General features: G+C 39.2%; 1 protein-coding gene across 1 annotated transcript in view; it reads left to right on the top strand.

Annotated features, from left to right (window-relative positions):
• The first annotated feature begins 347 nt into the window (after positions 1-347).
• Positions 348-24,211, top strand: part of LOC110284698 (coiled-coil domain-containing protein 178-like) — a 223,428-nt gene continuing 199,564 nt past the window's right edge. The window contains exons 1-6 of the mRNA XM_021150548.1: positions 348-524; positions 9,401-9,463; positions 11,041-11,202; positions 13,279-13,392; positions 15,026-15,171; positions 16,659-16,818. Coding sequence (XP_021006207.1) covers positions 360-524; positions 9,401-9,463; positions 11,041-11,202; positions 13,279-13,392; positions 15,026-15,171; positions 16,659-16,818 — 810 coding nt within the window. The 5' untranslated portion in view covers positions 348-359. The remainder of the gene's footprint in view (positions 525-9,400; positions 9,464-11,040; positions 11,203-13,278; positions 13,393-15,025; positions 15,172-16,658; positions 16,819-24,211) is intronic.

The raw sequence follows: 24,211 nt of genomic DNA, 5'->3' as shown, positions 1-24,211 counted from the left end.
TCACATTGACATTATGGTTTCTAGGTGGCAGTAGACCTGAAAATGCCTCCATAGGTGTTGGCAATAGGTTGCTTTAGAAAGCTAAGCCTTTCCCATAGACTTCCTAGACTATCCTATGGATTAGGACAAACCAACAGGAATGTAAAAAAATCCCTTAGACACAGGTTATATATTCATATTTCATGTAACTCCTTGCTCATTTTGTGATTTTGGCAACATAAAGTGTTACTGTTATTAGTAGTAAATATATTTGTCAAGTAAATGTTGTCTTAGAATGACATTATTCTAAGTATATACTCTCTATGAATAGCTGTACTAATTTTTGCTTCTTTTTTTATAGTATAAAGAAAACAGCAGAGATGGAAGAAGAAGTCCACGAATTTGTGGAAATGAAGATGAAGAATAACAACTACATAAAACAGCTCTACAAGCAGGCTTACCAGATTGGGGCTATCTACCACCTCTCTAGACACAAAACAGAAGAGTTGGAGGATAAACTAGCAGATCTGAGAAGAAAATTCAAGGTCAGGAATCTTTGGTCACCTCTTAACTGCTCAATAGGAGTGATTGACCTGAGTTTTCTTGAGTTCATCTTTCTTGGTAGTCAGATTAGTTTAAAGGTTAAGAATCTCCCAAGAGCCCAGTAAAATACCTGCTACACAAGCCCAGGGACCCGAGTTCAAATCCCAAGAACACATGTTAAAACTGGACACAGTACAACCCTGAGCCCTTAGAGGTTCAAAGACAGGTGCATCCCTGGAGTCCATTGTCCAGCCAGTCTAACCAAGTCGATGAACTGGCTTCAGGTCCTGGGAGAGATCTCAACAAAATAAAATAAAGGTGAAGTGATCGGGGAAAGCATCTCAGCCAGCAGCTACCATTTGTCTCCACAGGAAGGCGCACCACATGGATATGAACACCCGCTTACACTGACAGCACACACCACAAAAGAAAAATACCATTTCAACCATCTGGCTTAGATGTGTGTGTAGAAACAGGAAGAGTGCTTGATATCTATCCCAGAGCTTCGTGCGTACTAGGCAAGTGCCCTATCCAGTGAGGCATATACTGTGGGACGCCTGACTCGCCAGCAAGAAAGACACCACAATAGGATCCTTCTGCACACGTTTATTGGGCTGTGCATTGACTGTGTAGGTGAAAGACCCCGAGCCCTGGGCCTCTCTTATATACTATCAGTTCCCATCCACTCACAGCAGGCCACATCACCTCACCAGGTATGCAGCTTCAGCTAATCAGGGCAGCAGGGGCATATCTCCACCAAAATGGCTTCGCCAGTAACCTGGTACACCTGCGCAGCTCTCACGATGTTTGTGGCTTATATGAGGAAGTCAGGTGCAAGTCATACGACTTAGCTGCAGTCCCTGGCGCCTTTGGGACTGCCGCCACACCCGCTCCCCATAATATACTAAGCTCTGTTATTACTTTTCTTCTTAAACTGCATCTAACAGACAAGAAGAAAAATCATCTCTCCAAAGGATGAGGGTTCAGTGCCATTAACTGATCAGCATGCTATTTACCTTTTGCTGAGAACAGTTGTAACCTTCCAGAACGAGGAATGTGGAACTTATGTGCACATAACTTATATCTTAGCTGGGAAAGATTCTAAGACACTCCCTTAGAACCTCTATAACACACTAGTAGAGCATGCCTCATCAGACCTGCAGATTACTGCAAGGAACCTTCTAGATGACAGTGCTACAGGATCAAATTCTCGTGTGACATTTCTCAAATCACTCCGATTTGAACAATAACCCATTAGTGGACACCTCCAGGACCCCATGTCAGACCTGGGTTTCTGACCTGGAGAACACATGAACAAGATGCTGGCCACCACATGACTGAATGTGTGCACTGCATCCTGAGTGTGGCGCTGGTGATTGCACCTGCAGCATTGTTCATGCTGGAAAACACTCTTATCACTGAATTTTGCTTGTAAGTGTATCTTAAGGTTTTTGTTTTTTTTTTTTTTTTTTTGGTTTTTCGATGTTTTATTGTGATGTGCTGAAGTTAATGCAGAGTCTCTGCTCTTCAGAATATGATTACAACCAATGTCGCTTTGGGGTTAGTTCTGAGAAATGGTCTAGCTCACTATGGAGGTAGAATTTCTTACGGGTTAATGCATCAGTAAAATGCCATGCATGTTTTAGGCAGTAAATCATGAATAATCAAAGATACCAAACAACTCCGAGAAATTTCCAGCTATATAAGATGATCTGTGCCAAGCTTTCCAAACTTCAGTATCAATAACCGACCTATTCAGGAAAGAAGTGTATTCTAAGACTTTAGAGTAGGATTCACAAGCTATTCGAACATGAGACAGGAAGTAGGTAATGCATCTTCAGTCATGATGATGAATGAACCACTGTAAATATCCAAACTTGTACCTAAGTGGTGTATCTGCCTGCCCGTGAGCCACTCAGTAGCCATATCACATAATGAATCAAGTGTTATAATATTGCGGTGCCATTATCAAAAGCCAGTTTTTCCACATATGTGACATTTGGATAGTAAGTTCCTCTTTTCTATAAAAATATTGTGGGAAGAAAAGATAGCTCTTATTATTTAACCAAATGAACAGTTTTTCAACTGTTTCAGCAAACAGTTATTGTTTATAATGTGTTGTTTACATTCTAAACATTTATCCCATTTGTAAGGAAACAGACCCAAGAGTTAAACATCTGCACCATTAAATATTTTTTCAACCTGAACAGCAGAGGTGACCCCACACTATGGAATGTTCTTTATGTTTCTCTTTGTTTCTTTTTAGAATACATCATCTATCGGGCTCCAACTTAGATATACAGTATTATCTGTATTATCTACAGATACATATTATCTACACAGAGGTTACATACCAGTATTGCTATATTCAGCTGAGACCTGAGAACCTCAGACACATAAACTTTAAGGATATTCTCAATATTGTATTTAGGGAGAGCCTATTTGGGCCATCATCAGAATTTAAACTGAGGGCATGTCCTCCTTACAGTATCCTGACCTAGTATAGTCAGAGGCAGCTCTGTCTTGGTTTGGTTTGGTTGTTTACATAAATCTCGAATTAATTTCAAACCTTACATGGGGTACTCCGACATTCTTCTTAGTTCCTATCTATCACTAATCGGTAAATGGAGGCTGACTTTCTGATTCTAAACTCAGTTTTGTTTATTCTGAGTATTTTGCTCCCCTTTCTGTTTGGATAAGGGTTTTGAGACAAACACTGCACCGTGAGTTTATGCTTTTCAGCGGTCTTTATTCTGGAACAGCAGTTTCGAGCAGTATCACAGCTCTCTGCTGCCACCTTCTGGTTTCTGGCTGCTAAATCCAGGCAGCAAATGTCTCTGTGGTGAACTCTTGCCAGCGGCTCAGAGGCTGCCTGCCATTTCTTCTGAAATCAAGTCTCTCCTTACATGTTTTTTGAAGTGATCTCCTTTGGGTCTCCTTATTTCTTTTTTCCAAAATCAGAATCAAGCAGTTGTGGCAAAGGCCTATGGCCTGCTCAGCTTAAAATATTTACTCTCTCACCCTTATCAGAAGGTTCTCTGACCCCTCCTCTGAAGAACTTAGTAACTGCCAAAGTAGGCACAGTCACTGCCTGAAGTCAGGGGTGAAGTACCTGGAGAGGTGACACCCGGTACGGGCTGCTGTTCCACAACAGAGCCCTCACTGCACTGCGCTAGTGTCTCTGTGAACACTTTGGCTAACTCCGGCCAAACCCAAGGGCAGTAAAATGTAGATTATGGACAATGAATCTCAAAGCCCCCCCCCCCCCCCCCCCCCCCCCCCCCCCCCCCCCCCCCCGGCTCCCTGAAAGAAGGCTAACACAATGCCAATTGCGCATAGAAGGAAGGTTGTAGAGCCCCTTGCCAGGATTTTGTATGTCCCTCCACTGCCCTCTGCTGAGAAAACTTGACTTTTCTCCAGCTGCCAAAGAGCACAGGGCCAAGCAACACGTCCTAAATCCGAGCTAAAAGCAGTGGATGCTGGGTACAGATAAGAGACTTGCCAATGTTTTGGTTCATTTGAGAGATGTGTAACGAGGATCACAAAGTGAGCCTTCCCTAATTGTGGTCTTCAACATTAAAAAAGAGGTGGGTGGGAGGGGAGGGCAGAGGGGGATGGTTAAAAATGTTTGCTGCGCTTGCAGAGGATCAGAGTTCCTTTTTCAGCTCCCGCTCTCGGGGCTCAGGAGTGCCTGTAACCCCAGCTCCACAGCACCTGACACCCTCTTCTGCCCTCTCCCCGCACTGAGCACACAGGTACAGACAAACGTTCACACAAAAAATAGCAACAACGGTGATCTTTCATCCCATGACCATTTCAAAGGTGGCAGACCAAGTTCTTGACAGGATGTCTCTTGATGTAGACTTACTCTTTCACTCAATTCGGGTGACATAAGCTGGAGGGGAATGGGACATCTTTGTCCTAACAGTATGTCAACTAAGCATATCAAAATGACATAACAAACATCATTTTTCTGAGCAACACTGGGATATCAGACCATTTGCCTGCAGTTATGCCAATGCTGATCCAGCCCCACCCCCTTACACATAGTAGGTTATCAACTGCGTATTTTGAGATAATATGCCACATTTTCCCCCCAGCGGATATTTGCTCAAAGGTCTTAGCATCTTCTAGCGGGTCAGAGTTAGGTTCTCTGTTGGAATGATTGTGGCGGAGCAGTTTCTGGGCTCTCATTTGCTTTCCAGTGTCCTGGCAATTTGAAGAACTCAGGGACTGAGTGTGGGCTGGCTTACAAGCACCTTTGTTCCGGGACAAAGCTAGTTTGCTTTGGCTCCACCCTACCTCTTTATTCACAAAGTCAATAAAAGACAACCTCCAAGGCTAGCTTGTCTTCTTCCTGTACCCCAGCTCCCCCAATACCTAGGGGAAAAGTATCTTGCCCAGCCTGATCCTTCAACCCAATTTCAAGTTGCTGATTACAAATGAAAGTCTATATGGTTATGACATTTTAATGGAGTCCTAGTATCTCATGATATAATAAATTCTAAAACTATGATTTTTTTTTTAGTTTCAAAGAAAATAAAACAAATGGATACCCCAACATAGACAAAAAAGTAGCTTGTTTGATATTTACAAACTCATTTGTTTTAATAAATTTTCCTTTTGGAAAGTACTGTTGCAGCTACAGTGATAGCAGCTCAGGAAAGACTCCAGGAGCTCAATGCTAAATGCTCTAGAGAGCACTCAAGTGGGCGTCCAGCAGTTCCTTGTGCTCATACTTACTTGAAAACGAGAATTGCATTACCTCACTGACTTCAGTTTTCTCAACTTTGAAAGTATACAGTAGGCACTACTATATTTTAGGTTTGGAATATTCCCTGTGGCAAAAGCTTGGTTTCCAGCATGGTGTTTATGGGCTGGTAGGAATACCAAGAGATAGGACTTAGCAGATCTTTGTGCCGTTTGAGGGTGTATGTCTGAGGAGACTGTGGGATGCTGCTGTCTCTGCCCTTTCTTAATTGGCTTTCTGTCTGTGAAGTGTGTGCTTTGGTAAAATCCAAGCTCCTGCCATAGAGTTCCTGCTTGTCTTGGTGCTTAAAGCAAGGGCTGGGGTGCAGTGGTAACTGGAGTCTATGAACGGAAGGAACTGACTCTCTCCTCTTCATATCTGACCACCAAAAGTGTATGTTAAGATAGGTGAACTAGCCATTGATATCTCATTAAGGGGCTATGAAGAGAAATCTTCACACACACACACACACAGAGACACACACACACACAATAGCCTTCCATCTACAATTTGCCACATTAACTACAGTGGGCCTCCAGCCTCTCCTTAATTTACACCAGTGGCTCTCAACCTTACAACTCCTTTAGGGGTTGAATGATCCTTTCACAGGGGTTGCATATCAGACACCCTGTATATCAGATGTTTAAATTATGATTCATAACAGTAGCAAAATTGCAATTACAAAGTAGCAATGAAAATAATTTTGATTGAGGGAGCACCACAACCTGAGGAACTGTATTAAAGGGCCATAGCGTAAGGTGAGTCCAGAACCACTGCTCTACACAGTTCTGATGTGCACACATTTCCATGGACTTCCAGCCATATAATTAAGTAAAGACTCCTGCATCCATAAAACACATGTAAAAATCAGCACATTCTCCAAAGTGGTATCCAATAAATGTTAAAACAGCAAAGCGTTTCACAGCTACTGCAGTCTCTGTCATGCCCCAGCTCCTGGCTTTGAGCCTTTCTGGCAATGATGCCATGAAGTTTGAGGAGGCAGCTCCCATGATTGTTGGGCCTTGTGTTCTCCTCCTAGTGTCTGTGCTCATTTCCTCCTGAGGTTGTCCTCAGCAGCTACATGATCCACGTCGCAGAATTACAGGAGCAACTTTGCAGAGTCTATGACTTTGCAGGGTGTATTCCACTTCATATCCTACTGTGGAGTTACTATCAGACTGACATGTCTTCACTCCAAATCTCACATCTAATACAGGCTCCTGAGCCAAGCTGTACCAAGACAGATTGCTTCTGAGACAGCCTGATAAAGCTGGCCCCTCAAGGAGACAGGCACAAGAAAATTGGTGGCTCTACATGAAACTGCTTATCATTTTGAGGGTTTTAAGAATCTAGAAATCGACTGGAGAGATGGCTTAGCAGTTAAGAGCACTGACTGCTCTTCCGAAGATCCTGAGTTCAGATCCCAGCAACCACATGGTGGCAGACAACCATCTGTACAACTACAGTGTACTCATATATACATAAAATAAATAAATCTTAAAAAAAAATCTAGAAACCATTAGGAGGTTAAACCATTAGGATCAGGACCCTTCGATTCATCAGATTGTGTGAATTAGCACTCCAAATCAGCCATCCACGGGCAAAGCTCTTAGACATGGAAGCTGCCAGCTTTATGGTTTTAGACTATTTAAGTATTTGTCCCAGTTTTCCAATATGAAAAGGAAAAAAGGTTATAATAGCTATTTTACATATTTGGTTATGAAGTTAGGGTAAGATGGTCACACACAGTAGGCAAGTTTCTATTTTAGCCTCCTTTAGCCATAGCTCAAGTGAGGCTTGCCTGTTGAGGGCACCATTTCTGTCTGGTGCATTGGGTGGAACTGCAGATTCTTCTCCTTGCTTAAAGCCATCCTCCTTCCTTGTACAGCTTAGACCTGGGAACTGATCCTCAGAAGGTCCCTCTTGGAACCTTAGTCCAACCTGGGACAAATATAAAGGCCCATGATTGCTTGCTGTTTCTATATGGTGTTGACTAAGAAGACTGGAGAACTATATCATGTGTTTGTATGTCTCTGTCTCTGTCTCTCTCCATCTCTCTCTGTCTCTCTCTCTGTTCACATGTGTGTGTGTGTGTGTGAGAGAGAGAGAAAGAGAGAGAGAGAGAGAGAGAGAGAGAGAGAGAGAGAGAGAGAGAGAGAGAGAGCATGTGCATGCGCGCGCCTAATCTTGCTTATTCCTCTTGTGTTCCTACAGTTTGGGGTAACACATTTTCAGTGTCCCATACACTGATGTGCAGCCTGCAGTCAAAATTCAGGGAGACATTCTGGGAATATAAGCTGTAAAGAGGAGTCACCCTATTCTTTTGTAATACCCTATAGCCTGACCTCTGCTCATTGGAGGCTCATCTTGTCTTATCTATCCTTTGGGTCCTTTAGGGTACTTTGAAGGCCAGTGGCAGCAGTCCCTCCAGCAAGTATAGAACCTCTATGTTATTGTGAAAGGACCTGAGGTCCAGTTGTTTTTCTGTAAGGAGTATAAAGGCTGGAGCGCTCTTACAGCTTGGGTAAAGTGTGACTTTAGCTGTGCATTCAAAACTAGATACTTTCCCTCACTGAGACCAGTCTGGATAAATAGAGGTTGGAAGAAGCAAGACAGAAAGATTGGGAAATCCCTCTTAGGCTCTGGAAAGAAACTTGTAGGACTGTGGATTCCTCTGCTGGTAATAGAGTTTCATATAGATAGCAATTTCAAATGATTTCACATGATCTAGAATCACCTGTTCAAAGAGTCTCAGGGAGAGACTGGTTGTCTCCATCAGGTTGGCTGCTGAGCCTGTGGAGGAGTAACTTGATTAAGTTAAATGAGGTAGGAAGACCTGCCCACTGTTGATGGCAACTGAACTGTGAACAAGCAAGAAAGTGAACTATGCTCTAGAGTGATCCGTTAATTCATTGTTCTTTGCTCTTGCCTGTTGAGGTAGTGTGACCAGCTACTCAAGTTCTTACCACCTTGATTCCCTACCAATGGTGGACTCTAACTTTGAACTGTGAACCAAATAAATTCATTGTCCTTTAGGATACCTTTATCAGGCTACCTTATCACAGCAATGGGAATGGAAATTGAGGCAGTTTTTTGTTAGTTAGGTTTTTTTTTCCTTTATTTCACTCAAAACCACCATGATTCAAATAACTTTGTAATTTGTCATGAATACAAGTTAACAAGCAACAAATACTGGAAACTGCTATGACGCATTAATGACATGGAACCTGCATTCAAAGGATGTGGGCATAGGCACTCGCCCTACCAACTATAACAGGAATACTCAGCTCCTTAGATAAACAATCTTAATTCCCATTGCTGTCTGGGTAAAGGAAAGGCTGGAAGATGAACCAGTGTGCTTGCTTCTCCTTATTGCCTCTGTAGACCAGAAATAACTATGAGGTCAGCAATGAAGTGGGAAAGCATAAACCGTTAAGAACCTATGATCCCTCTTTGCAAGCTTGAGTGTCTCTTTTCAATCTGGAGAGCAGCCTGAAGGTAGACCAACTCAACTCTCAGATATTGGACTCCAGTGTCCAATAACTTCCAACAAGGCAGATGGACCTACAGAATAACTTCTGATGCTGCTCTGTGTCATTTCAAAGCCAGACTGAATAATTAAGGTCACTATCTAGGGGACAAAGGAAAGATGCTCTCTATCCCTTTTGAATATTAATTCTCAAAGAACGTATTTTTCTTGAAAAATTAAGACATTTCTCTAGTCAATTGGAGTTTATAATAACACTGTGCTTACATTACACATGATTATATCCATTTTGCTTTCAACATTCACAGTTTTTATTCTGGAAAGTAATACTAAAAAGAATCCACTTTTCTGGAAGAAAAGGAGCCAAAGATAATCTAGCTTTGACTTTTTTTTCAGGTCAGGGCTATAATATATAACCTAGATGAAACTAAATCTTGCTGTTTCCTGTGTATCATTTAAATGCTTTGTCTCAAATAATATTAATATCTTTAAAAATAGTTATAACATGGAAATATAATGAGTAATTTGCTCTTTATTCTTATACAAATAAACTCTATCTTGTATTAGTAACTGCAGTTAAAACTTTCATTTTTAAATATTCTGAGAACAAAATCTTCATTTGACAAATTTTTGACATCCAGGGTAGAGAAGAATTTCTGAAGAAGCTCACAAGAAGTGACATAGCTGCAGGGATTGAGATTCAGGTAATACCAACTTGGCTTCTGGTTTCTTCTTCTTTTAATTTGCATTTTACTTAGCATTTTAAATTTGCCTGTAATGAGGCATCTTTTGTCACTGCTTGGTTTGCAAGCCAGCACTTTTCTCTCCTTAGCTGATGACAGTTGGCCTCTGTGTACAAGTAGAGTGTCTGATCATGCATAAAGAAACTGACCTCCCATGCACATATCTCATTTTGTGGCTTAATGGGAATTTCTGCCAGTCTAGTGAAAGGGCAGTAGACTCTTATTCCAAACTGTCTAACTCCTTAGTTTGCTTTCTGATGATGTTACATTTTCTTTACTTTTAGTGTCTCACACTAGAATCTCTTTATTTAACCCTGAAAAAAAAAGTGCTATGATATTTCTATAGAGTCTTTGGAATGGAAGTATGATAACTAGCCTACCCAAGTTGCATTTTTCAATCTTGTTTATCCTTTGGATCCAAGATTTGATACTCTAAACTGATCCAGAATGCTTCCCCTTCAGAAATACATATACGTGAAGTTGGGATTGTTAAGATAGGAAAACTAAACTCACAAAACAAAGGAGACTATAGTCATGTGATGTTGTAGAAAACACTTCATCTCAATCGGGGATTTCTACCCTGCCTTTGGTTACTCAGATCCCAGATAAAAGACATACAACTTTTATATTTATAATAAGCCTTGATCAGTACCAGTACAGGGCAGATAGCTACCCTCTAAGTGTTAGAATCTAATTCCTCATTGATATCCCCAAGTTATACATTGCCATGCTCCACCTAGGCAACTCTTAACTCCAACTGATGAGTCCTCATGGCCATGTTTTCAAGATTACTATCCCATGGCATCTTCTCCTCTCTCCATCTTTTTTCTCTCCTTGTACTACCCCATAGCATCCTCTCCTCTCCTCATCTTCTCCTCTCTCATCTTCTCTTCTCCTGCCTTAGACCACAACTCCTCCAGGAACCAAATCTCTGCCTGTCTCTCTTCTGCCCAGCTATAAGCTATAGGCATCTTTATTCTCCAATCAGAGATAACTTAGGGGGCAATGTTAGATAGAGTCACTTGGGTCTACTTGCAGATTCTCTCATCCCTGCTACAACCAGACCTTGGGGATTAGTATTAGCATTATAATACATAACAACAACAAAAATAACCCAAACCTCAACAATGTGATGTGAGATTGTCTGAATCCTTAATCTAACTCTATAAAGAGGGACTTCTGTAGTTTTTAATAGATATTTCCTCAATAGTTTCATAACCAGCTAAGTCATTTCTGCCTAATATTTTCTTATAACTTGCCAGTTCGTTGGTCACTTTAGATTTTCAAGTATGTGTTGTCAGTAGGCACTGGCACTTACTGATCCTTAACAGAATGAGAATGTTTGAAAATATTTGGCCCTTCTTGTCCATTTTTTTCCTTCTCATGTTTTCACAGCTATGTGCTGTTTAAAATACCATAATCTAACCTGTTACTTTTCTATTGGAGACTGTAGTATTTGATTTTCAAACGATAGCATGGAATAAACTTGTGTGTAATTAACAATGAATGAATGAATGGTCTGCAATCTTGGTTGGCAGAAAAGACTGTATGCCATTGAAGAATCTCAGTTTATTGAGATGCAGGAGTTTCTACGAAGACAAATACTCTATAATATGGCTTTGTTAGAAGTAGAGGAGCCACTGAAAGAGTTAGAAGCCGAAGCTGTGAGAATCAAGTACCTTCACAAACAGCACTCTAAGGTAAGCATTTACAGTGACTCATTAAATAAAAAATATTCATAACTAGTCATCTACTTTCAGGGATACCTTGGTTACTAAGTAATGTATGTGAATATACATATAGATAGATATAGGTATAGATATAGATAAAATTATGGTTTTGTATAGGAAAATCACAAACCATCCAAGTTACTTTTTCATGATCACACCATTATGAATTCATTTAAGAACTGTCTGGCAAGGCCCACTGTCCACAAGTCTATAATCTATCCTACACTATACTTAGGCCAAACTGAGTATAGCATTTTAAAACTGAGTGAGCAGTGACTGGCCTAATGAGATTGCCCAGCACAAAGCACTTGATTCAAACTTCACTGCTTCTTAATGAGATGCTAAAGGATTATGTTGACTTGAATATAAAGCATGAGGTATCATGACATTTTACAAGTAAGTTTTTGGTGCATAGAATAGGTAAGACAGCTAGAGTGAAAAATAAAGCAAATATGGATAAAATATTTTCAAAACTACAAGTTTCTGTCAGTAACTGATATTACTGGCCCTTCCCAAAGGGAAAAATCATAAAAAATATGTGTACATGCTATCATTTATCTTTCAGAGAGCTGGAGGGTGTGGTAAGGGCAATGCATTCTTGTCTTTCTCTGCAGGGATGACACATAGACTTGGGGCAATTTGGCAACATTGTTTTCCCTTTGCAAATGATGGTGTAACTTTGGACCTTTGGCTATTAACAATTTTTAAAATGTTTTTGTTTTTAAAATGTGAGTTACAAGGTATTACTGTTGTAAGGGTCCAAAAATCACTAAGGGAAGACCCCAGACTCAGATAGTATGCAAAGACAAACAACATTCATTCTGCAGAAACAACCAGCATTCGGGGGTCAACTATTCTTTGAAATGGCAACCCTAGACAAAGGCACACAGGCCTTCTTAAAGGGAATTAGGGGGGTTTTCTAGAAGGATTAGGTAATCTAAAATTTCATTGGTGGGTGCTAGGGAGTCGCAGGGGTTGGCTTCTGATTGGTTTGTGCCAGGTGGCCAGTGGTCTGCATTCCTATGTCATGAACATTTATCCACAGGATGAGATAGGACTTCCCAGCAGATGCCCATCCTGAGATAAGGTATTTTCTCATTCCTGTAGTTATTCCCAGTCGTTCTTTAGGAGAAGGTTGGATGAACTCGTTCCTGGATTTTATGGTCTGTTCCTAAAATGGAGACAAATCGGTTTATGTTGTCCTTTCACTGTTAAAAGTATTTATCTTGACTTTCAAAGTCTCTCTAAGAAATATTCAAGAAGGAGTTTCCTTGTATTATAAACTACAGAAAACATGAGCCTAACCATATTGAGCAAATTAAGGCTTCTGAAAAAGATCCTGACATATATGGCAAACATATAACCAGTACTAAACCAAGAGGGTTAAGTGGTTTTAATAATGACTTTCTCTTTCATTGATAGTGGGAGTTTATTAATTATCTCAAATGTCTCAATGTCATTGTCTAATTTGTATTGTATAAAAATGAATCCCAACAACGTTTAATACTTTTTGTTTTCCATTCATATTCTAATAGTCATGGCTTTATATTTTCTCATTGCTCACCAATCATTTCTTATTTTATCTTTTAATAGGTAATAAATGAAAAGAACTAGCCATTTAATACTAAGTCTGGGAATGAATAAGCTTTTGTGCATTTTCTTTTTGACAATGGTTTCTGACAATTTATGTTTAGAGATTCAGTTATATCTTAAATACTTAATATATATAAAATATTTAAGATATTTTATATATGTAATAGAAATATGTTTATATTTGTATATTAAATATCTAATATATAAAATATTATTTCTGTGTACGCTTGTCCTTTTTGTTTATTTAACTGAAACAGATAGACTTCCCATGTCTTAGATAATTCAAACAGAATTTGAGATTTGAGGTGTCTTAACCTAGGACTCATAGGCTGTGATCCTTTCCTTTCATATGTTAAAATAGATGTTAGGATTATTAAGATAGTTACTGCATACAGTTTATCTAAAGCAGTGAATAACAAATGTTATACAGAGTAAAATCAGAGTGTCTTCTAGATGCTGCATGACATACGGAAGAGGAAAGAAAGAGTTAAAAAAAATGTAGAAGCAACAAAGAAAAAATTACGAAAAAAGAGCAAGAAAAGCCGCATGGAACTCACAAGAACGGAGGTGAAAATTTCAGTTTTCAATTTATTATTTCTTACATCAATGAAAACTCATTATATATAATTGTGGGAAGATGCCTTGTGTTTTGAACTGTTCTTTCTAAATGGGCTCTGCATACACATACACATGTCACACACACACACACACACACACACACCCTGCATTTATGTAGCCTCTTTTTTCTCACTGCTCTAGTCTATAAGACATGCTTTCTCAGGAAAACATTCCAAAGCAACCCAAAATTCCCACTGGGTTCATGCAAGAATCTTCCACTCCCTTTAATCCCACAATGACCTCTCCTTGCAGCTTCAAGGAAGCAGTGAAGCACAAGAAAGATGAAAGAACTGAGGAAGAGGCCCAATGGGAAGGAGCAAAAGAATGCTGGTGTCCTCCCATAATTCTTCCTTCAGAGCAGACTCTGCTGTTGGGGGTTGTTAGAGGACCCAGAGGCCCTTAGGTAGCTGAGCAGGGGAAATCCTGAGAACCCTATCCTTGAAACTGAGATGAATGCCTTTTAACAGCATTCATGGAGGACAAACTCACTCCTTTCCCCAGACAACAAACAGAGATCATCTTTGGGGGGAAAAAAAAGCCTTCAGCAAACACCAAATCTGCTTGGCCTTTATTCCCGAACTTTTCAGCCCATTGTGCTGGAAGGAATAAATGTTCACTGTGTGTAAGCTACTCATTCCTTTCCATTGAATTATGATTCTGTGAGTGACCGAGTCTAGTAATCTGATCTTTTTCAATGTATGAAATCATCATTTATCAGAAATTTGCTTTTCAATTAGAAAGTATACTCAGATGCAGCAATTTTAATCAATAATAAATTATAATAATGTTGTATGATTTAGCAATATAGGTTATTATTTCTAAAAGATTATAATTTAATTAAAATACACAATTTAAATTTTTTAAGTCATTTACTAGAAAGATATTTATTTTAGAAAGCATATTCATTAAGATGTCTAAAGCTATTTATTTCTCAACTTTCTTATTTTGAAATAAGAAATACAAATACTCATACAAATACTTTAATTTAGTCAGCTTTGGGCAGTAACATGATATCATTCCCCTCTATTTTGCTAGGGTATATATGTTATCCATTTTTTTTTTTTGGTGGTGATTACATTAAGTCTAGGTTTCTTAATTATACAGCACCTTATTGAAGATCAACTCATCTAAGAAACATCTCAACATAGATTTAATTTCCCAGAATCACCAGGGGAAAACTTTGCTGATGAAATGCTGTTTTGTGTTGTTTGACATATAAGAGCATCTGTGTTTACTTAGCCACCTAGCCACTTCCAGTGTGTGTGTGTCTGTGTATGTGTCTGTCTATGTCTGTGTGTGTGTGTGTGTGTGTGTGTGTATGCCAGAATATCCGTGTATGTTTTAGGACATGTGGACTGAGAACAGGCTGCTGTTGAAGCAGATGGGAAGGCAAAAAGAAAAAGATGTGTTTCTATCCTTTCAGGATGTGCTTTCTTAGAGTGAGAAGCACAAGCTTCCATCATTGCTCACCTTGCCAAGGAATCACTGTTCTTTTATTGTCTGTAGAGCCCATGTAACCATGTTTCTGAATTCCAAAGATGTGAAAATCTAAGTGTTAAAACTTCTTTGAAACTTTTTGCAGGGAAAAAGATCAATAATTCATGAAGAAATAGAGGTAGCTAGAGGCCAAACAGTTGTTCTCCACGAGAAATGCATTGAGCTGAGTAAGGAAATAAGGATAATGAACCTGGAAAGGACAAACTATGAAGAAAAACTTAAAAAGTTGCAGTAAGCTTTGTCAAAATAATAATCCTATTTAATATGAGATTCATAAAATCAGATTTCCATATTTAAATTTTATTCTTATGATGGTTCTTATTTTTCCTCAAAATTTTGTCAAATATATGTGATGACATATGATATTTAATCATTTTTGTTGCTTTCACTCTTTATTTCTCTCTGAGTTTATTCTTATTTAATAACTGAGAATTGTTAGCTTTTTCCACATATGTTAACCTTCTCTCTCCAGTAATAATAATATCTTTCATTAATTCTACACATTGTTAGTGTTTGTGAGCCATGTTTAATAATTTACAGTTGTCCTCTTCCAGTTTTGAGGGAAGAATTTAGAAACAGATATTCCATAGAATCCCTTATCATCTGTTCACATCTCCCTTTTTCAGTGCCCTCTTGTGAGCTCACCTCATGAATTAGGGATGCTCTCAGTGAAAATGTTCCTTGGCTCCTCTGTGATGGCGCTTGCAGGCTCACACAGTGTCCATGTGCTCTCAGGTGGAACCCACTCATGCTCTCCTCCTGTACTCATGTCCGTTCTGCCTCCTTTTAAACATTATGCTTGCATACTGATTAGAGGAATATTGACTTATCACATTAGGAGTTATATATAGATAGATAGATAGATAGATAGATAGATAGATAGATAGATAGATAGATAGATCATATATATATATATATATATATATATATATATATATATATATATATATCAGCACATGGGGATTTTTAAAAAATGGTCCTTGGAGATAGCTTAATGAATAACACACTTGCTATGCTTGCTGAGTGTACTTGATAGCCTAAGTTCAAGTCTCAGTCTTAAAACAGGAGTGTTTCAAACTCCACACAAAAGCTTTCATTCACACCCATGTACACCACTCAAACTCACTCACACACACACACACACACACACACACACACAAGCACACATATACACCCATGCATGCACATGCACACACACAGAGGCATAAAATAAAAACAATTAAACAATGAACTATGCACATTCCAATACCAGATCTTTAGTGGAATCAAGTCAGTCTTTATTTAGTGATGTTTCAACATGATCATAGTCAGTCAGCTATTCTCTCCAAAAGACTAATTTGCCATTGTTACATCATGTTAGAAAGTAAGAAAACACATTGCTTAAAATATTAATGCCTGAAACAATAGTATGGGTCTAAAAGGTACAAACTGAAACTTATATGCTATGCTAAATCTATAAAGACCTAAATTGGACGAAAATCTTATTCAGGTTTTGCATTAGGTCCTTGTGCCATTGCCATGACCTGACAAAAGTCTCCACGACTGTGCAGTTTTTCAGTGATTATTGTGTGTCCTGGTCTCAGCTCAGCATGAGCTGCTATTCTCTTAGCTTGTTTATTGTTGACACTAATGTCTCACTTACCTGCTGCTGCTGCTTAAAGGCTAGTGGTTTTCCTTTCGTCACTACCGAGCTCACATATGAAACTCTTTCCCCACAGGGAAGAGTTCTTCAAGCTGCAATTTGACAGGGAGCACGTGCACGGTGTGTATGACCATCTCATGAGCGAGAAGCAGTACTGTGAAGAGAGGATCTTTGAAGAGGAGAGGAGGTTCCGAAGGCTTATAGACATGAGGAAGAACACCCTGAAGAACATCAGGGTGAGTCCTAATGAAAGAAACATATAACAGTAGTCAAATAAGCAGCATACTCCTCATTCTTTGTGCTGGTGTGGCAGGGCTACTTAGGTTTTAAACATCACTCTGTGTGATAAGCCTGTGACTTTCCAAAGTAGTTGGTACATATTCACCCAAGACATTATACTTTTTAATGTGTCCTGTGTGTATTCTGACTTTATTATTGTTCCTTATTCTACTTGCAAGTCTACTGTTGTAAAACTGCTAGCTGTGTTCATTCCAGAACTATATTTATACTTTCAGTAGAGATATTTTATTCCACATAAATACTATTTGAATGTTACAAGTAACTTTTACTGCGTAAGTGAGAATACCTCACATTCATTCCTTTAAAAATGTGTATAACATTTTGAAATCATATACCAAAACATATGTCCTGCATCTGAATTTTATTAATCAAATTATATAAAGCTACACATATTAAATTTTATTTAGACTATAACTAAATACAGGCATTAGTTCAGAAATTACTATCCCACTTTATAGTTTACAATAGTTTTATAGTTACAATAATTGCAACTAACTAGTAAAAGTTTAAAAACACATTTTAAATCATGTTTGTTGAGTTGTGCAATGAGACAGTTCTGAAAACAAAAATTTTATTTATTAAAATTAATTTTTGCTAAACTACTTAAGACACTTGTAATATTATTTCATGGTATACTTTTATCAGCTATTTTAATCCTACTAATATTCTGTCTTGATAAATGTATTTCAAATGCCTTTTCTTAGATAAAGGAAAACAGACTTAATATTTTTTAGACTGGCCCAACTGTATCCTACATGAGTGTTTATGGTGGTTTTGATTCATATCGTGATTAAATTATTATTAAGTTAATCATAGTTTCATAAATAGTAATGGTAAGTAACAGTCTTTTACTTGAATATGGCTATTATATAGAAAAGGGTTGTTTTTTTTTTTTTTTTTTTTCTTTATTACAAACTGAAAATAGTGGGCGCCATCTACTGGCAATATGTGATGCCTCCTCCCTTGTGAAGAGATTCTGGGAGCCCTGGTGGCCAAGTCTCAGGAGTCTGACCCATGGGGACTGGAACAGTGACACTAAAAACCAACTCTTGCTACAAGACTAAGTTACTGAGCACTATTTCTCACCCTGTGTGTTGTGGCAGCGGTAGAATCACTTCCCTGATTTAATCACTTTTTACAGTCCTCCCGGTGGCGAGCACATGTAGGGATCTCAACAATCATTCCTTGAGCAGAGGTTTGGCACTTCACTGGAACAATAATTAATCAATAGCAAAACAAAACAAAGCAAACAAGACAAAGAAAAACAAAACAAGCAAAACATTCAGTGGAAAATACTTGAAAAAAATATCTGAACTAACCAGCCGCTAGCTTACTGAGACCTGCATTTCTTTTAACCCAAAAGTCAGTTCTTCTATTCCAACTCCCAAGTCTCCATGTGAAAGACTCTTAGAAGCCTGGTATGGCTCCATTTTGATGAGTAGTGGTCTTCATCTTGACCTCTTTGACTGTCTCACGGGTAGTTGCCTGGTTTTGTCAACTAGACTCCCGAGACCATAACACTTTTTTGATGACAGCAGCTATGGCTTTCCCCCTATGTCCCGAAAGCTCAGAACTCAGAGGAGCAAGTCAATAGAAGCTAGGGACATGACTGAATAAATAGGTATACACAGCCATGTGTGCTTAGATGCATGCTACCTCCTTTGATAAGTTTGCTGGACACATACATGCATGATAGTAGCAAGAAATGGGGGTGATTTCAAGACTATATTAATACTGCACCAACCTGATAGTTCAAAGACTTCAGAGAATGGTAAAGAACTCCTATTCTTTACCATTCTCTCTTCTCTTTCCCACACTCCTGCTTCCTTATGTCCTTCATCAAATGTGAAATGTTTTCCACACCTTCTATCTGCCCTCACGAAATAGTTAAATACTCTATTGATTTCTAACCTTGAAGAATTCTTTGGTATACCCCATTATTAATGCTCAGCAAGAACTTGAATATAAAAAAATTGATTCCTGACTGCCTTAGACATATCTATCCTAATAGCTTGCCACATGTGACCCAAAGCATAGTGTTCATATGTGTGATGAGAAAATTCAGGGCTCACTGATAACCAAATCTTCTCATTAGGGACATTTTTATGTGGGGTCCACTTTAAGGTTTTAGTGGTAAACAGTGTGATGACACACTCTGCTTCCTCCCAGCAAGCACGATGTCATTCCTTTTTAGAAACTGAGTAAGTTCACAAATACATATGTAAGGCAAGCCAAGAAGAGATGTGTTATATGAAAGGTATACTTGGTGTTACTGATCCAGACATTCCCCTTGGGCAGAAGAATTGATCGCAATTATAGATCACATTTAGATCTATAATTGTTTAGGGAGAAAACCCTATAATATCTACTGTAGTGTTGACCAAGCAAGTAAAAGAATTAAGCAACTAGTAAGAGAGTCAGACACTCCACTCCACTCTGCATTCTTGACAGCCCAGTCTTTCCCCATGCCAAAGCTTCTCTCCTGTGTTTTTAAAATTTATTTATTTATTGATGTTGTTTGTTTGTTGTTTTTGGCAGCCATGCTCAGCTCTCTGTAATTTATGTTATGATGGAAGAGCAATAAGCTACCCTAGGAGAACAATTACCACATTGGGTCCATACACAGACTCTCTCACAATGTCTTCCAAACCTTATTTTACTCCTTAACATTGCTACCTATCTCCCTGTGTAAGGAGCTACAACTTCTCCTGGTTAGAGGATTGAAACATTAGCCAAGTCATTATTTCTTCACCTTTTCACATGGAGAATGCTTGGCTTCTAACAAAATGGAAAACCCACCTTATTCATCAGACAGGCACCTAAATAGCAAAAATTAGACTCCTTTAACCTCAGCTTTAATTTCAAAGCATATTACAACATGCGAGTTCGTTCTACAGTTGCCTACAAATCGTTTCTTCATTTCCCAACCATTTGATAAGTGCTCACAGCACTCCATGCTGAGTAATGGAATCCTATGAATTCAAACCTGCACCATCAGAAAGATGATTATGTGAAAACAGATAAAAGTATTATGACAATACTCAAATGGTAAGTTGTGACCCTCTTCCAATTACCAGAAATATTAATGGTTTTTATAAGAAAGAATATAACCACATATTCTGTTGTCTCAATAATGGAAAATTGACACATAATGAATCCATGAAGCAGAGGAATTGACACAGGAATTTCCCCAGCATGAATAATTCTCCTTACTGATAAAGAAACCATTTTATTATGTCATGAAAGTTCTTATCATGAGGAACATGACTCACACAATGAATATCTCCTTTACAAGTGTCTCTGATATGATTAAGTTTCAGTTAGCCACACATAACAACATGAATTTGGTGCATCGTTTTCCTAAAATCTGCAGCTGATTGAGAAAAGAACTTTTTAAGTTTAAGGACAGGTGACAAGACATAGCTCTGAAGTTATCATAAGCACTTAGAAATCAGGAGAATGCTGCTAAGTGGAGTAGTGGTTCTTAAATATCACTAAACAATTCTGAATAGTTGATGTACTAAAGAACTCCTTCTCTTTGCATCTTTCTGCTCAGTATCATAATTATTGCTAATACAATGTTGAACCTCTATGTGAAATTGGAATAGAATAGAAAAATGGGCCACCATTTTTAGTTTTATTTTCCCACAGCAGCTCAGAGGCACCTCTTACAGTCTCTGGCTATCTGCCTTTTCAAATTTGCTATGCCTAGTTTTCTATGTAACGATAATACTTTGTGAACATAGTTTACATATTAAACTTTTACGGTTGCTTTGCATTCTTCAGTAAATTGACATTTTTTTTGTGATGCCTCATCCACTGCATGCTATCAGTAAGAATACATAATTTCTTAAGTTTTTTATTAACATATATTAATTATGCATTATGGCAGGCTTCATTATGACATTCCCATACATGCACATAATGCATTTTGATAGTATCCACACCTCATTAGCCCTGCAAAAGCCAAACACAGTGGTACATACCCATAACCCAAGAGTTAAGGACAGATCCCTGCAACTCAATGGGCAGAGAGCTCATTTGCATCATTAATGTCTAGGCTCTGTTACAGAAATTGTCTCAAAGAATAAGGTGGAGAACAATTGAAGAGACCACCCAGTACTGAACTCTGACCTACACACACATGTACACACCCAAGGAACAAGTATTTATACCACTCTCACAGACACACCCAGATCTGATCTTTTATGTGCTGTTGTGATAAGATGAATACTTCTGTTTCCTATGACATAAAATTGATTGATGTTTACTGATTATATATGCACTACGTCAGAGAGGAATGTAGTATATTACATGATGTAGTACCAGGGTAGACTTTTGGAGTATCACCAAGAGCTTATAATGATCAGGGTCAAGATTTTTCCATAAATGTACTTATTCATTATACAACCCAAACAAAGCCCACCTCCTTCTAGCCCCCCCCCCCAACATCCCCTATCCCCTTCTCCCCTGCTCTTCTCCTCCAAGAAAGGGAGGTCTTTCCTGGGTACCATGCCACCCTGGCACTTCAAGTCACTGTAGGACTAGGCACCTTCTCCCACTGAGACCAGACAAAGTAGCCCAATTAGAGGAACAGTTAGGCAACAGAGGGTAAGCCCCTACTCCAGTTGTTGAGGGACCTGCATGAAGACCAAACTGTGCATCTTCTACATATTCATGCAAGAGTAGGGAGGAGGGATGGCGCTAGGTCAGACTATGTATCCCTGAATGTTCTTTTGTTGGTGGTTCAGTCCTTGAGAGCCCCCAAATGTACAGGTTAGTTGACTATTGGTCTTTCTGTGGAGTTACTATCCCCCTGAGTCCCTCAATCCTTTTCCCAAATCTTCCAAGAGACTTCCCAAGCTCTGTTTAATGTTTAGCTGTGGATATATGCATCTGATATTTGGTCAGTTGCTGGGTGGAGCCTCACAGAGGCCAGTTATGCTAGGCTCCTGTCTACAAGCATTATAGAGTATCATTACTAGTTTCAGGACTTGGTTCTTGCCCATGGAATGGGTCTCAAGCTGAGCCAGTCATTGGTCAGTCATTCCCTCAGTCTCTGCTCCATCTTTGTCCCTGCACTTCTAGGATGGACAGATTTTGGGTTGACAGTTTTGTGGGAGGGTTGCTGTCCTTATCCTTCCACTTGGATGTCTGCCTGGCTACAGGACTTGGCCACTTCAGGCTTCAGCTCACTGCCAGGAGTCTCAACTAGAGTTACCCTCATAGGCTCCCCGGAACCTTCACTATCCCAGGTCTCTGACAAGTCCTGGATGTAATCTTCCATCCCTTGCACCTCATCTACTCCCTGATGATTTCATTTCACTTTCTAGATCAGCTCTCCCCATCTCTCCCTACACCTGAGACCCACTGCAAGTTCCCCTCCCCATTCCCTTTCCTAACCAGTTTCCTCCCTCCATCCACCTCAGATTACTATTGTAGTTCCCCCTCTGAGTGAGAGTCAAGCATCTTCCCTTGGGCATGGCCTCAGACTTTTGTTGTTGCCCATATAGGCAGACAGTAGATGACTCCACTGCTAATGCTGAGAAGCATTGCCTAGGTGTGCATGTGAGTATTCTAACATTGATAACAGGATACTTCATGTTATGGTTATCTATAAATAGAGTATATGAATTAAAGAATATGTGTGAACCTGCATTTAATTGAATGTGGCACACTTGGAGGAGCTACTTAGGATTCAGTAGCATGTTAAAACTTAGAATCTAGAACTCAGGGAGCAAGAGTTTAGGTGTGGATGCCCTTGTAGAAACTACAAGAGCAGAAGCTGAATCAGAGACTTCAAGACGAGTTCACTAATACAGGAAAAATATAGCAAAGCATAAGGAGAGTTGAGTCTGCATGAGATGGAAAGGAGCACAAGAACAGAAGCAGCAGGCCTGGAGACTGCAGCCAGCACATGAGATAGAGGGTGTGATAGCTCAGAGGTAGAGCCACTCCAGATGAAAGAGAACTAGGAAGGGTGACCACGGATATGAATGGCTAATGGCTTGTGGAATTGAAGTTAACATGATTTGCGTAAGTCTATAAACTCCAAGATTAAAATGTTGGATAGGTCATCCAGACTGATATTGAGGTTCATCCAGACTGATATTGAGGTAAAACAGGATGGTGGTGGAATGGGGCATAGGCAGAGGGGCAAATTCCTTTAGCTGGACTCTTTTCTGGAGTGTGGAATGACCAGACATCCATTAATATACCACGTTTGGATTTCTGGTGGTATACTGTGTTCTATAATCACATTAAAACCAAGAAAAGAAGGATTCATTTTATGAAAACATATGGAATTGTGGTTTGGAAAGAATAAAAAAGAGTCAGGATGGTACCAAAAACAAAACAAAGCAAAACAAAAACAAACAACACAACAAGGCAAAACCAAAACCAAACGAGCACAACAAAAACAAGACAAATAACCTAGGCTTTCTAGAGTATGGGGACCATGAGAAGAAAATATTCTTTCTGGCCCCAATTTAGTTAATGTAAACAACATTCTATAACAAGGATGAAGCAGGATGTATATGCAAGCCATGTTATTGGAATAGCACACTCAGAGTTCACTCAGACAAGGTATAGACTGGAAAAATTGTCCAGTTTAATTAATAAGTAGAGACTGAGTTCTTTCTACATGCAGTGTGCAATTCTTTTTCCTCTGTATTGAAAACAGATTCTTTTCTCATACAGTGTATCCTGATTAGAGTTTTCCCCTCCCTCTGTTCCATCCAGGTTCTCCCCATCTTCCCTCCTATCACAGTCCACTCCATTTTTGTCTCTCATTAGAAAAGAACTGGCTTCTAAGATATAACAACAATCATAACAAAATAAAATATAATAACATAAAGCAAAAACCATGACATAAAAGTTGGACAAGGCAAACTAAAAAAAGTGAAAAGAGCCCAAGAAAAGGCAGAAGAATCAGAGATCTACTCGTTCATATATGCAGGAGTCCCATAAAAAGATATACCAGTCGGAAAGCTATAATGCATATACAGAACACCTGGTGCAGAAGAGTGTAGGCCCTGTGCTTGCTGCTTCATTCTCTGTGAGTTTATGTGAGCTTTGTTTAGTTAATTTAGAGGGCCTTGCTCTTGTTCTCCTAGTGTCCTCTGTTCCCTCTGGCTCTTACTCTTTTTGTCTCCTCTTCCATGGGTTCCCTGAGGGGTTTGATAGAAACATCTCTTTTAGAGCTGTGTACCCCAACATAACTCTTTCTGTCTCGGTCTTGGTCTCGGTCTCGGTCTTAGTCTCCCTTTCTCCCTCTCTCCCTCTCTCCCTCTCTCCCTCTCCTCCCTCTCTCCCTCTCTCCCTCTCTCC

Source organism: Mus caroli, chromosome 18 (assembly GCF_900094665.2).
Source record: "Mus caroli chromosome 18, CAROLI_EIJ_v1.1, whole genome shotgun sequence".
Lineage (NCBI taxonomy): Eukaryota > Metazoa > Chordata > Mammalia > Rodentia > Muridae > Mus > Mus caroli.
The sequence above is the reverse complement of the archived record's forward strand: the minus strand, read 5'-3'. Positions and strand labels throughout refer to the sequence as shown.